Here is a 14,873-nt window from a genome sequence, read left to right on the forward strand (position 1 = left end):
CCTGTCGATCTCACGCTCCATTCTTCCCTCACTCGTGAACAAGACCCGAGATACTTGAACTCCTCCACTTGGGGCAGGATCTCTCCCCAACCCTGAGAGGGCACTCCACCCTTTTCCGCTGAGGACCATGCTCGGATTTGGAGGTGCTGATTCTCATCCCAGCCGCTTCACACTCAGCTGCGAACTGATCCAGAGAGAGCTGAAGATCACGGCCTGATGAAGCAAACAGGACAACATCATCTGCAAAAAGCAGTGACCCAATCCTGAGTCCACCAAACCGACCCCTTCAACACCCTGGTTGCGCCTAGAAATTCTGTCCATAAAAGTTATGAACAGAATCGGTGACAAAGGGCAGCCCTGGCGGAGTCCAACTCTCACTGGAAACGGGCTCGACTTACTGCCGCAATGCGGACCAAGCTCTGACACGGTTGTACAGAGACCGAACAGCTCTTATCAGGGGTCCGTACCCCATACTCCCGAGCACCCCCACAGGATTCCCGAGGGACACGGTCAATGCCTTTTCCAAGTCCACAAAACACATGTAGACCGGTCGGGCAAACTCCCATGCACCCTCCAGGACTCTGCTAAGGGTGAAGAGCTGGTCCACTGTTCCGCGACCAGGACTAAAACCACACTGTTCCTCCTGAATCCGAGGTTCACTATCCGACGGACCCTCCTCTCCAGAACCCCGAATAGACTTTTCCAGGGAGGCTGAGGAGTGTGATCCCTCTATAGTTGGAACACACCCTCCAGTCCCCCTTTTAAAGAGGGGGACCACCACCCCGGTCTGCCAATCCAGAGGCACTGTCCCCGATGTCCATGCGATGTTGCAGAGACGTGTCAACCAAGACAGTCCAGAGCCTTAAGGAACTCCGGGCGTATCTCATCCACCCCGGGGGCCCTGCCACCAAGGAGTTTTTGACCACCTCGGTGACTTCAGTCCCAGAGATGGGAAAGCCCACCTCAGAGTCCCCAGGCTCTGCTTCCTCATTGGAAGGCATGTTAGTGGGATTGAGGAGGTCTTCAAGTACTCCTCCCACCGACCCTAACGCCCGAAGTCGAGGTCAGCAGCGCACCATCCCCACCATATACGGTGTTGACACTGCACTGCTTCCCTCCTGAGACGCCGGACGGTGGACCAGAATCTCCTCGGCCGTCCAAAGTCGCTCTCCATGGCTCTCCAAACTCCTCCCATGCCCGAAGTTTTGCCTCAGCAACAACGAAGCGCGTTCGCTTGGCCTGCCGGTACCTATCAGCTGCCTCCAGAGACCCACAGGACAAAAAAGTCCTATAGGACTCCTTCTTCAGCTTGACGGCATCCCTCACGCGGTGTCCACCAACGGGTTCGGGATTGCCGCCACGACAGGCACCGACCACCTTGCGGCCACAGCTCCGGTCAGCCGCCTCAACAATAGAGGCACGGAACATGGCCCATTCGACTCAATGTCCCCACCTCCCTCGGGACGGGTTGAAGTTCTGCCGGAGGTGGGAGTTGAAGCTACTTCTGACAGGGGACTCTGCCAGCCGCTCCCAGCAGACCCTCACAACACGCTTGGGCCTACCAGGTCTGACCGGCATCTTCCCCCACCATCGAAGCCAACTCACCACCAGGTGGTGATCAGTTGACAGCTCCGCCCCTCTCTTCACCCGAGTGTCCAAGACATACCACAAAGTCGATCATCGACCTGAGGCATTGGGTGTCCTGGTGCCAAGTGCACATATGAACACCCTTATGCTTGAACATGGTGTTCGTTATGGACAATCCATGACGAGCACAGAAGTCCAATAACAAAACACCCCCCCGGATTCAGATCGGGGGGGCCATTCCTCCCAATCACGCCCTTCCAGGTCTCACTGTCATTGCCCACGTGAGCATTGAAGTCTCCCAGCAAAACGAGGGAATCCCCAGAAGGTATGCCCTCTAGCAAACCCCTCCAGAGACTCCAAAAGGGTGGATACTCCAAACTGCTGTTGGCATACGCACAAACAACAGTCAGGACCCTTCCCCACCCGGCGGAGGGAGGCCACCCTCTCGTCCACCGGGGTAAACCCCAATGCACAGGCTCCGAGTCGGGGGGCAATAAGTATGCCCACACCTGCTCGGCGCCTCACCGGGGGCAACTCCAGAGTGGTAGAGAGTCCAGCCCTCTCAAGGAGATTGGTTCCAGAGTCCAAGCTGTGCGCCGAGGTGAGTCCGACTATATCTAGCCGAACCTCTCGACCTCGCGCACTAGCTCAGGCTCCTTCCCTTCAGAGAGGTGACATTCCACGCCCCAAGAGCCAGTTTCTGTAGCCGAGGATCAGACCGCCAAGGTCCCCGCCCTCTGCCACCACCCAACTCACACTGCACCCAACCTCCTTGGCCCCTCCCATAGGTGGTGAGCCCATGGGGAGGAGGACCCACGTTACCTCTTCGGGCTGTGCCCGCCGAGCCCCATGGGTGCAGGCCCGCCACCAGGCGCCGCCATCGAGCCCCACCTCCAGGCCTGGCTCCAGAGGGGGCCCGTGACCAGCGTCCGGCAAGGGAAAACGCGTCCAAAGTTTTGCTCATCATTGGAGGTTTGTTGAACCGCTCTTTGTCTCATCCCTCACCTAGGACCAGTTTGCCTTGGGTGGCCCTACCAGGCCTACATAGCTCCTAGGATCATAGGGACACGCAAACCCCTCCACCACGATAAGGTGACGGTTCAAGGAGGGGCAGATGATGACAGACAGCTATAATATAGTCAGGGAAAATACAGAGCAGCCAACATTCCAGATCTTGAAAACTTGCAATGAGACCACAGCCCAGGCATGCAAAATGGCAATACCACTTACCATTCCCTCTGCATTGTTTTTTACTTGTGTGAGAACAAAAATCACCAACTGTGTATGTGCCATTTTTGTCCAGTAGCATGCAATTTGTCACTTCCATGTTTTTTTCTTAACATGCTGTAAATGCAATGTAAACACTTTGAAATATATTGTAAGCTTTCTGTTTTTTATTTACTTTTATCACCCTCCTTATGTTGCACTACTGTCCTCATACCTAACATTTAATAGTCTGCAGGGAACTGCTAGTATAATCTTTATTAGAGAACCAATAAAAACGTTCTTCTGATAATTAAATTTACAAGAAAAAATATGCATATAAAGTTGTACATTTTTTGTTGAAAATAAATGGAAAATGGCAAACCACTCTTTGGGGTGTATGTGAAATTCCACGACACGTAATTGATTCTGATATATTCACTCATACTGTGCATCTTCTACCCAACATAAGTTAAACAGGATGGTGTTAACTTTGTAAAGGTGAAATTTTTGATACATATATATATATATATATATATATTTTTTTTCTCCTTCTCCTTACCAGGCTATCGTTTGTCTGACCAATTTTATGATATTCTTATAAAGAAGTTTGACAGACAAAGAAGAGGGCAAGTTGCTTTTGATGATTTCATTCAATGTTGTATTGTCCTTCAGGTAAGGGCTTTATCTTTGTTCTAATAAATAGTTGAATGGAAATCAAGAATATCATCAGGTTTATAATCAAGTTTACGTTTGGTAAAAGGGACTCCTCCATTCCTAAGAAGTTGGGCCTAGCTTTTCGTGGAATTTTGGAATGAGCTGGTGCTTTATAGAAAAGGTCTATGCTGCTTGGTGGTCTCCCCAATGACAAATCAGCTGATGATTATACAGCAAAAGCTTTATGTCTTTAATGTAAACAAGCACAGAGGAATCTGTTTGCTTCAGTACTTCTGCAGATCTTTCAAAGACAGCAGATAAATACATGTTTTCAGTGAAATTTCATGCCTCCACTTTGGTCTTATGAATTTAGAGTGGACCCCAGCAATGACAGAGTGCATAGTGTCATCACATTAATTTCATAGTTGAGGGAGATGACCAAGAACCCAATGGTCACTCTGTCAGAGCTTCAGGGGTCCTCTGTTGAGAGAGGAGAACCTTCCAGAAGGTCAACCATCTCTGCAGCAATCCACCAATCAGGCCTGTATGGTAGAGTGGCCAGATGGAAGCCACTCCTTAGTAAAAGGCACATGGCAGCCCGCCTGGAGTTTGCCAAAAGGCACCTGAAGGTCTCTCAGACCATGAGAAACAAAATTCTCTGGCCTGATGAGACAAAGATTGAACTCTTTGGTGTGAATGCCAGGCGTCACGTTTGGAGGAAACCAGGCACCGCTCATCACCAGGCCAATACCATCCCTACAGTGAAGCATAGTGGTGGCAGCATCATGCTGTGGGGATGTTTTTCAGCAGGAGGAACTGGGAGATTAGTCAGGATAAAGGGAAAGATGACTGCAGCAGTGTACAGAGACATCCTGGATGAAAACCTGTTCCAGAGCGCTCTTGACCTCAGACTGGGGCAACGGTTCATCTTTTAGCAGGACAATGACCCTAAGCACACAGCCAAGGTATCAAAGGAGTGGCTTCAGGACAATTCTGTGAATGTCCTTGAGTGGCCCAGCCAGGGCCCAGACTTGAATCTGAGTGAACATCTCTGGAGAGATCTTAAAATGGCTGTGCACCGACGCTTCCCATCCAACCTGATGGAGCTTGAGAGGTGCTGCAAAGAGGAATGGGCAAAACTGGCCAAGGATAGTTGTGCCAAGCTTGTGGCATCATATTCAAAAAGACTTGAGGCTGTAATTGCTGCCAAAGGTTCATCGACAAAGTATTGAGCAAAGACTGTGAATACTTATGTACATGTGATTTCTCAGGTTTTTTATTTTTAATAAATTTGCAAAAATCTCAAGTAAACTTTTTTGACATTATCATTATGGGGTGTTGTGTGTAGAATTCTGAGGAAAAAATGACTGTAATCCATTTTGGAATAAGGCTGTAACATAACAAAATGTGAAAAAAGTGATACGCTGTGAATACTTTCTGGATGCACTGTATATCCTTTCCTTGCCATGGCTAAAACATTCTGTAGTTTTAAACAACATTTTAACACTAGAATTCCAGAAGCCTACAAAAAAACTCATAATCCTGGCCCATCTTAAATCCTTTTGTTTTGTGTTGATTAGTACAGCCTGCTATCCCATCCCCCCACTGCCGTAGAAAAGGCAAGAAGCTCTCCCAGCTCAAGCCCTGTTTATCTGGGAGTGAGGCATCTGGAGCTGTATAGGGTAACTAATATATCATTATTTAGAACACATGCATTTAATGTGTGTTCTGTGTCTACAAAGATCTGTGTAAGTGTAGGATGGCATGAAATGCAAGAAATGTTGAGCACATACCTAAAAGACAAACTTCTACTAACGAAAACATTTTGACATGAAGCTGCACCAGGAGTAAAGGTGAAAGATGGCACCTTTTGGATGCAGCAACAGGTCGGGCATCATCCTGCCAGTCAGTCTGCCCCACACCTGTCCTGCAAAGAAAAAGCATGGCTTACAGAGCTCGCCAAGACATCGTGCAAAGTCCTGTTTGTGATTGTTTTATGATGGTCTTTATATAAAAAATATTTATTTGTTACTAATATAAAATCCAGATTGAATATGATTTACCTATATTTACGTACTTTACTTTGTACAACGTAAAGTCACAAATAGACTGCAGAGCTTCCACTGTTTGAGCGACATGGGCATGCTCACAAAGTACATGTGTACTGAAGTGACTTTAGCTGCAAGTGGAAGCTCCACGCAACTGTTGTTACAGTTCTGCCTTTGTACAGAAATTGTTTTATAAGCTTTTTGACCTTAGTCTCGGAAAGTCTTTCTCCCGTGGGGCGACTGGGATCTTTTCCTGAATAAGATCAGACACAGTTGCGTAGGGTGCGACGGGAGTTTAACCTGGAGCTAAAGTCACTTCAGTACACATGTACTTTGTGAGCATACCCTTGTCGATCAAACAGAGGAAGCTCTGCAGTTTACTTGTGACTTTACGCTGTAGGAAGATGAGTAAATATAGGTAAATCACATTCGATCTGGCTTTTATGTAAGTAACATACATATGGTTTTCATATGAAAACCATCACAAAACATAATCACAAACAGAACTGTGCACGATACCTTTGCAAGCTCTGTAACCCATGCTGTTTCATTAAAGGACAGGTGTGGGGCAGACTGACTGGCAGGATGACACCCAACCTGTTGCTGCAGCCAAACGATGCCATCTTTCGCCTTTACTGTTTGTGAAGCTGCATTGTTCTTATTTTTGAGTAGATGTTTATTATGTGGAGGGCTTCTCTTCTCTTTCTCCGATGTAGAACCCTCATCTGAGTTCACCTGTGTTATAGCACGTCTTTATTTGAAAAATGCAGTTTCAGGTCGGGGCATGAACATGACTGAGAGAATAAAACTGAATAATAAAAAAACACTAGCCTTTAGAAGTTCCACAGATTTACACTGGCTGATACAGACTCAAATCAAATGTATGTTTTTATTGTATAATAGTAACAATAAGAGCAGCTCACTACTCAAAATGTTTATTTTAGGAAGGGGCCAGGATCGAACACGCAACCTATTGATTATGAGTCAGCAGTTCTTATACTTGTACCTTTTGTGAAAGTGCTTATTTGATATTTAGACTTCAGTCTTCACACATTATATACTTCATGTCAAAATTAGTTATGTGTTTAACTTTTCTTGCATTTCCTGTCATCCTACACTTACACAGATCTTTATAGACACACAACACACATGAAATGCATGTGTTCCAAATAACGATATATTATATACCGTATACAACTTCAGGTACCTCACTCCGAGATAAACAAGGCTTGAGCTGGAAGAGCTTTTTGCCCTTTCTGTGGCAGTGGGGGGATGGGTTAACAGGCTGCTTTCTGCTTCTGCTAATCAACACATTACAAAACAAAAGATGCTGAATGGAGAGGTGTGAAGGGATTTAAGGTGGCCTGGGATTACGAGTTTTTTCGTAGGCTTCAGGAATTCTAGTGTTAAGCTCTTGTATCATGTCAACATGTTATCTATTTCTTTTGCCCAAATATTTTGAATTTAAAATTATAATAAACAAATCACAACCCCCAACAACCCTCCAAAACACACATAAGAACTTCTGGGTTGGCTTGGATAATGAAGAGATTCAGTTGTCAATAACAAGCATGTAGGTAGCAATAAGATGGCATGACCTGTTCAAATGTACCACAGGTTTACATTAAAAGGCATTCACATTTGAATACAGCAGGCTCTGCTGTGTCCACAAAAGGAACATGTCATGGTGCTTCAGTCATATATTGCCATATGCATCACTTTCACTATGAACATCTGATTACCAATTCACATTGTCATCACAAGTGCCTTAATTCAAGTAATGGTTTAATTTCCAGTTTGTTCTAAAATTGGCTTAACAGCTTCTCGTTTACGCACCCTTGTGTTTTGGTTGAAGGCTATGCCCCACTCATAAATTTATATTGATGAGTTACCTTAGAGTAGGAAAAAGCATAGAAATATTTCATGATTTTTCCAGAATAATGTTATTTCATACACTAGACGGTTGCAAAGTACTGTCCCGTGTACTGTTTGGGCTTAACACTGCAAAGTTGATTGTTAATTGTCGCCCCAAGTCAGACTCGTCCTGAACCATAATTATGTAGAACTGTGAGCTTTACGCGGGCAACGGTGTAGATGGGACTTCTTCTAGCCTCATAATGCCTTTCTTCAGCATTGATGATAAGGTAAATCTGTCTTCAGGCAGTGAAATTGAAATGATCAGTAAAACCCAAAGTGATTCTGGTGAATCTGAACATGATGCTTGTGTCACTTGTACATGTGCAGTGTATTGTTTCTATCATTATTATTAGTAGTAAAGTAGTTGATCTATAAACTAGTAGCATGCTATACGGTGGAGGATGTGGGAACTGGACAAGGGTTCAAGTTCACCCTGTCTGGCTCAGAATCCACAAAGTACCACACAACTTCAACAAAGTGTTCAGGAAATTTTCATTTCACACCACTGTAATGCAGAATTTAATTCTGGTGAATACAGTCAGATTAAACAATAAAGTACACTTTTCTCTTTAAAGAATAATGTAAAAACACTTGTTTCAATCTCATTATGTTTTTCAGCTGTATTTCATATCTTAATATCATGTACAGCCATGGCCAAAGGTTTTGAGAATGACACAAATATTGGTTTTCACAAAGTTTGCTTCTTCAGTGTTTTTAGATCTTTTTGTCAAATGTTTCTATGGTGTAATGAAGTATAATCACAAGCATTTCATAAGTTTCTTAAGATTTTTATTGACAATTACATACACTGTTTATGCAAAGAGTCAATATTTGCAGTGTTGGCCCTTCTTTTTCAGGACCTCTGCAATTCACCCTGGCATGCTCTCAAATCAACTTCTGGGCCAAATTCTGACCATAATCAGTGTTTGGTGTTTGTCACAATTTGTGGGTTTTTGTTTGTCCACCCACCTCTTGAGGATTGACCACAAGCTCTCAATGGAATTAAGGTCTGGGGAGTTTCCTGACCATGGACCCAAAATTTTGATGTTTTGCTTCCCAAGCCACTTACAGTGGAACCTTGGTTCACGAAAGTCTCGGTACATGTACAGCTCGGTTTACAACCAAAAAGTTCGCCAAACTTTTGCCTCGGTTCATGACCACACACTCGGCAAACAAACAAGCTAGTTTCCCTTTCGGTTTGTGCGCGCCGATGATTTCCACACGTGTTGCATTGTTCTAGGTCAGACATGCGTGCTTGCACGTGCTTGTGTGCTTTTGCTGTGAACTTTTTGTGTTCTATTTCATTTTCCTTCCAGTTCATACACGCCGATTACTGTATTTAAGCATGTGTTCAGCCTCTCCCTATCCATTGTTCTCAGTCAGACGTGCGTACTTTACCTGTGAATTCTTTGTGCTCTACAGTATTTTGTGTGCTTTTGCAGTTATCCATGGCTTCTAAGCACTGTAACCTCCTCTCCACCCAGTTCCTCCTCACTTTATGCCAGAACTCGACTCATGCAAGGTTAGTTTTCTTGGAGGTTTATGGTTAGTTTTTGTATTACGCATTTTTCAAATGTTAATTTTTTTGGTTTGTAGCGTGAATTGTTGCAATGTTACTTTTTTTGGTTGTTTATTAAGTTACACATTTTTCAAATGTTCATTTTTTTCCCTGTGCTTAAAACTCATGTAAAAAAAAAAAGTGTTTACAGCGATTGGGTTGTAAGGCTAATTAGCGTGAACTCCTGCAATGTTACTTTCTTGGTTACTTGTGGTTGGTTTCGGATTTGTTCTAATGTTTTTTTCCCCCTATGCTTAAAACTCATTTTAAAAAAAGTGTTTACAGCGATCGGGTCGTAAGGCTATAGCGCGAACTCTTGCAATATTAGTTTTCTCTGCTGTTCAAGGTTTTCTCAGTCTTATTCAATGTTTTTACATTTAGTTTACTATTCCGATGTGCATTCTATGGTGTAATTAACTATATTTGTGCTTAAAAATGTTTAAAAAAAAATATATTTACATACAGTTCGCATGGTCTGGAACGGATTAATTATATTTACATACAATCCTATGGGGGAAATTGCTTCGGTTCATGACCAAATCGGTTTACGACCAGAGTTTTGAAACTAATTATGGTCATGAACCGAGGTTCCACTGTAGTTATCAATTTTGCCTTATGGCACAGTGCTCCATTATGCTGGAAAAGGCATTGTTCATCATCAAACTGTATTCATGGCTGTGTTCTTAGGCAAAATTGTGAGTGAGCCCAGTCCCTTGGCTGAGAAGCAACACCACACATGAATGGTCGCAGGATGCTTTACTGTTGTCATGATACAGGACTGATGGTAGCGCTCACCTGCTCTTCTCTGGACAGTCTTTTTTCCGGATGCCCCAAACAATCGGAAAGGGGATTCATCAGAGAAAATGACTTTACCCCAGTCCTCAGCAGTCCAATCCCTGTGCCTTTTGCACAATTTCAGTCTGTCCCTGATGTTTTTCTTCGAGAGAAGTGGCTTCTTTGCCGCCCTTCTTGACACCAGGCCATCCTTCAAAAGTCTTCGCCTCACTGTGCGTGCAGATGCACTCAAACCTGCCTGCTGACATTCCTGAGCAAGCTCTGCACTGGTGGTGCCCTGATTCCAGCCTATGAATGAAGAATGGCACCAAAACATCCTCCGAGAGCAACCTCTCTCAACCATCCAAATAAACAGTTTGGTGATGAACAATCCCTTTTCCAGCATGATGCATAAGGCAAAAGTGATATACTTGTGCTTGAAAGTTTGTGAACCCTTTAGAATTTTCTAGATTTCTGCATAAATATGACCTAAAACATCATAAGATTTTCACTCAAGTCCTAAAAGTAGATAAAGAGAAACCAGTTAAACAAATTAGACAAAAATATTATAATTGGTCATTTATTTATTGAGGAAAATGATTGAATATTACATATTTGTGAGTGGCAAAAGTATGTGAACCTCTAGGATTAGCAGATAGTTTGAAGGTGAAATAAGAGTTAGGTGTTTTCTATCAATTGGATGACAATCAGGTGTGAGTGGGCACCCTGTGTTATTTAAAGAACAGGGATCTATCAAAGTCTGCTCTTCACAACCTATGTTTGTGGAAGTGTATCATGACACGAACAAAGGAGATTTCTGAGGACCTCAGAAAAAGAGTTGTTGATGCTTATCAGGCTGGAAAAGGTTACAAAACTATATGTAAAGAGTTTGGACTCCATCAATCCACAGTCAAAACAGATTGTGTACAAATGGAGGAAATTCAAGACCATTGTTGCCCTCCCCATGAGTGGTCGACCAGCAAAGATCACTCCAAGAGCAAGGCGTGTAATAGTCGGCGAGGTCACAAAGGACCCCAGGGTAACTTCTAAGTAACTGAAGGCCTCTCTCACATTGGCTAATATTCTTGTTCATGAGTCCACCATCAGGAGAACACTGAACAAGAATGGTGTGCATGGCAGGGTTGCAAGGAGAAAGCCACTGCTCTCCAAAAAAAAACATTGCTGCTCGTCTGCAGTTTGCTAAAGATCACGTGGACAAACCAGAAGGCTATTGGAAGAATGTTTTGTGAACGGATGAGACTAAAATAGAACTTTTTGGTTTAAATGAGAAGCATTATGTTTGGAGAAAGGAAAACACTCCATTCCAGGATAAGAACCTTATCCCATCTGTGAAACATGGTGGTGGTAGTATCATGGTTTGGGCCTGTTTTGCTGTATCTGCGCCAGGAAGGCTTGCCTTCATTGATGGAACAATGAATTCTGAATTATATCAGAGAATTCTAAAGGATAATGTCAGGTCATCTGTCCATGAACTGAATCTCAAGAGAAGGTGGGTCATGCAGCAAGACAACAACCCTAAGGACACAAGTCATTCTACCAAAGAATGGTTAAAGAAGAATAAAGTTAATGTTTTGGAATGGCCAAGTAAAGTCCTGACCTTAATCCAATCGAAATGTTGTGGAAGGACCTGAAGCGAGCAGTTAATGTGAGGAAACCCACCAACATCCCAGAGTTGAAGCTGTTCTGTACGGAGGAATGGACTAAAATTCCTCCAAGTTGGTGTGCAGAAATGATCAAAAGTTACCGGAAACATTTAGTTGCAGTTATTGTTGCAAAGGGGAGTCACACCAGATACTGAAAGTAAAGGTTCACATACTTTTGCCACTCACTGAAAATCTGATGATGTTTTAGGTCATTATTTATGCAGAAATCTAGAAAATTCTAAAGGGTTCACAAACTTTCAAGCACAACTGTAACTAAGTGGCTCGGGGAACAAAACATTGAAAACAACAAATATTGACATTTTGCATAAACCTAATGTAATTGTCAATAAAAGCCTTTGAAACATATGAAATGCTTGTAATTACTATATACTTAGTATGCCACAGAAACATCTGACAAAAAGATCTAAAAACAATGAAGCAGCAAACTTTGTGAAAATGAATATTTGTGTCATTCTCAAAACTTTTGGCCAAGACTGTACATAAAATGTCAAACTAATCCTTCAGGTCATACATTATTAACCTCATATGGATGGTTCTTGCTCAAAATGTACAATTTCTAAGGTAAATGTCATTTTTCACAAATTTTGAGTATGCTTTTTTTGACCTCAATCATTACACTAATGATTTCATTTTTACATTTCAGAGACTAACTGATGTATTTAGAAGATATGACACTGATCAAGATGGCTGGATTCAAGTTTCTTATGAGCAGTATTTGTCCATGGTGTTCAATATTGTTTAGAATAACTGACTATTGTTAAAACTGTGCAGAAAGCCAAATAAATGTTTCCAATATTGATAGATTATTTTTGTTTTGTTAGTCCACACTCTAAAAAAATAAATATGGTATCATCAAAAATATATAGTTTACAATTTGTTCCAATTCTACAATTTACTTTGTTTTTTTGTTTATCTTTAAATGTTTTATAACATATTTACTAAAGGACACAAGAATGCTCTGTATGTATTTTATGATAAATATGGTATGTTACCTTTTAAAATTTTAATCTTCAAGTATATTTTAGACTGGAATCAAGGCATTACTTTTTTAATGTTCTGCATTGTGCCTTAAAATATATGCTTTGCTCAAAATAATAAAGTGGATACTATACTGTAAGAGAAAGTCAGATTATCATAAAATGTTTGGTTGTATATTAGTTGATGAAAAATGAACAGTACTATTAAGTAAATTGCAATGGACTTTTTCATGTTTTATTTAGGCAGTCTTACTTGGGTGTGGCCAAGTTTGTAATGCCTTGCCGCAGTTCATTTGACTGAAGTAGGGTTACTGCTGTTTAACTTTGAAGAGCAAAAAGATGGATTTGTAAAGAAGAAAGTACATTGTATATCTTTGTCGAATCCTTATGCAGATTTACAGGAATTCACTGAGCAAAGTCCAGATCTGCACACTCCCTGTGCTTCAGCACATTTACAGGCGAGTATTAAAGTACTGTTTCCATCTATAGCAAGCAGAGCTGGAGTCCTGGCATTGCAAGTCCACATTCAACAGCACAGTCGTACTACTCCAGGCTCCCCATTAACAGCCTGCTTCTGAAACTTGAGATACACAGACTTGAAAAAGCTTTACATCACCTTCTGATGACTCTCTTGGGTTTAATTTATTCTTACACCAGATACTACCAGAATAAGCGGTGGCTCTAAACTGGTCTAAGCAGATTTGATAATCGTATCGCCACAAAGGCTAACATTTTGGTGGTGGTTAGTTCCACTGAAATCTATGTAAATCTGGATAGACTACAATAACTCCAGGATGATTTGATTTTACTGTTGTTGGACCATAGTGAAACGTATTGGGAAAGAAAACACAGAGAGAGACCTTTATCTTGGTATTCAACCTGCAGAGTCCAACAAGTGTGGTGAATTTGAATGTTAAAGAACTATATTGTGGCAGTGTTCAGTGCAATGGTGTCGCTGGCCAGCAGATATGTGATGCTGAGTGCCCAGGCTGTAGGAGGTAGTCCTTAATACATCTGGTTTGGGCAATTTTATGGTCCACATTGGAGCCTAGGATCAGTTGTCAGGAGGGATATAAACTATTCCTAAACATGCTTACAGTGTCTATGTATGTTTATTATTAATAAAGATGTATTTAATATGTTTATGTATTTAATTATTTTCCCAAGATTTGTCAAATATTTGTAGACACTATGGCATGTGTGCTTTCTCCACAGACTGGTAAAGCTACGTTTCCATACGCCGTGATTAACTCTAGAAGGGCTCATGCCACAAAGCCTTGCGGAGAATGTCATGCACATCGTGCTGAAGCTTGAGGCGTACTGATGTGAACGCAAACACTAGAGGCTGCTGAGAGTTTTTCGTGTTTTCTGTGGTGTGAGAATTAAATTTAAAAAAAAACAAACATTTTGCTCTTAAAAACTTCGGTTTTGGTTGTCGCTGAGGAACGGTGTGCGGATTGTTAAAGCTTTTTTCCTTTAGTATGTTTTATTTTTCGCCCGCACAAGAGCAAAAGTAGCTGTATGTTTGGAGGTACTTTTGGAAAAGTTAATTGTTCTTGTTATCTGTATCAGTACTGGCATCAATGATCTAGAGGAGAAAGCAACAGTAAGTGATACCAGCATTTGTAAGTAAATAAACTGCATTGTAACAGCGATGCCTTAGTTTAAATGAAAAGAAAAAAGGTCGCGGCTGACTTCAAAGCAATAAACTGGCAGGGCCAGTGTTAAGTCGCCGATCAGGCATAAGGAGCTGTTGGAGCAGATAAGGCAGGAAAGTTTTATTTATTTGTTTATTTTAGACTGAACAGTTCTTAATGGTCCAGAGGTAGAACAGTTAAGCGGACGACTACGTTAAGTGTTCATTAATACGCTGGAATACAAACTGTGCGAGTGGAGAGCTTTTAAATTAGGAATAAGAGGAGCGTAACAAACAGAAAAGTTAATCTCAGAGAAGGACAAACGGCAGGTAGCTGAGAGGAAGCTCTCAGGAGCTTAAGGGGATAAGATCTAAAATAGCTATAGCAGTTCTTAGTGTTACCATTTAAGTTAAATCATTTAATTTAATTAAAAAAAAATAAAGGTAAGGCAGTCCTAAATCAAATTTTAATAATGAGGCAAGTGCAATGCAAATCCTGTTGGATGTGTGACTTTTTAGATGATGGTTTAGGGGAGCCAGTTTATGGCTATGAGGGATACAGTTAGGTCCATAAATATTTGGACAGATAACTTTTTTCTAATTTATGGTTTTTTACATTACCGCAATACATTTTAAATGAAACAACTCGGATGAAGTGGAAGTGCAGACTTTCAGGTTTATTTCAGTGGGGTGAAAAAAACGATTCCGTAAAAATGTGAGGCAACTAAAGCATTTCTTAATACAATCCCTTCATTTCAGGGGCTCCAAAGTAATTGGACATTTGACTCAAAGGCTATTTCATGGGCCGGTGTGGGCAAGTCCTTTGTTATG

At 42.0% G+C, this 14,873-nt stretch overlaps 1 protein-coding gene across 2 annotated transcripts in view; it reads left to right on the forward strand.

Annotated features, from left to right (window-relative positions):
* The window catches only part of pdcd6 (programmed cell death 6), a 141,322-nt gene extending 127,773 nt beyond the window's left edge, over positions 1 to 13,549 (forward strand). The window contains exons 5-6 of one of the 2 annotated variants that reach the window (XM_039753302.1): positions 3,356 to 3,465; positions 12,073 to 13,547. In XM_039753302.1, coding sequence (XP_039609236.1) covers positions 3,356 to 3,465; positions 12,073 to 12,171 — 209 coding nt within the window. In that variant the 3' untranslated portion in view covers positions 12,172 to 13,547. Of the gene's footprint in view, positions 1 to 3,355; positions 3,466 to 12,072 lie in introns of both variants that reach the window. The other variant, XM_039753303.1, reaches the window with a different exon arrangement.
* The last annotated feature ends 1,324 nt before the right edge of the window (positions 13,550 to 14,873 follow it).

This window comes from Polypterus senegalus, chromosome 5, assembly GCF_016835505.1.
Source record: "Polypterus senegalus isolate Bchr_013 chromosome 5, ASM1683550v1, whole genome shotgun sequence".
NCBI classification, from domain to species: domain Eukaryota; kingdom Metazoa; phylum Chordata; class Cladistia; order Polypteriformes; family Polypteridae; genus Polypterus; species Polypterus senegalus.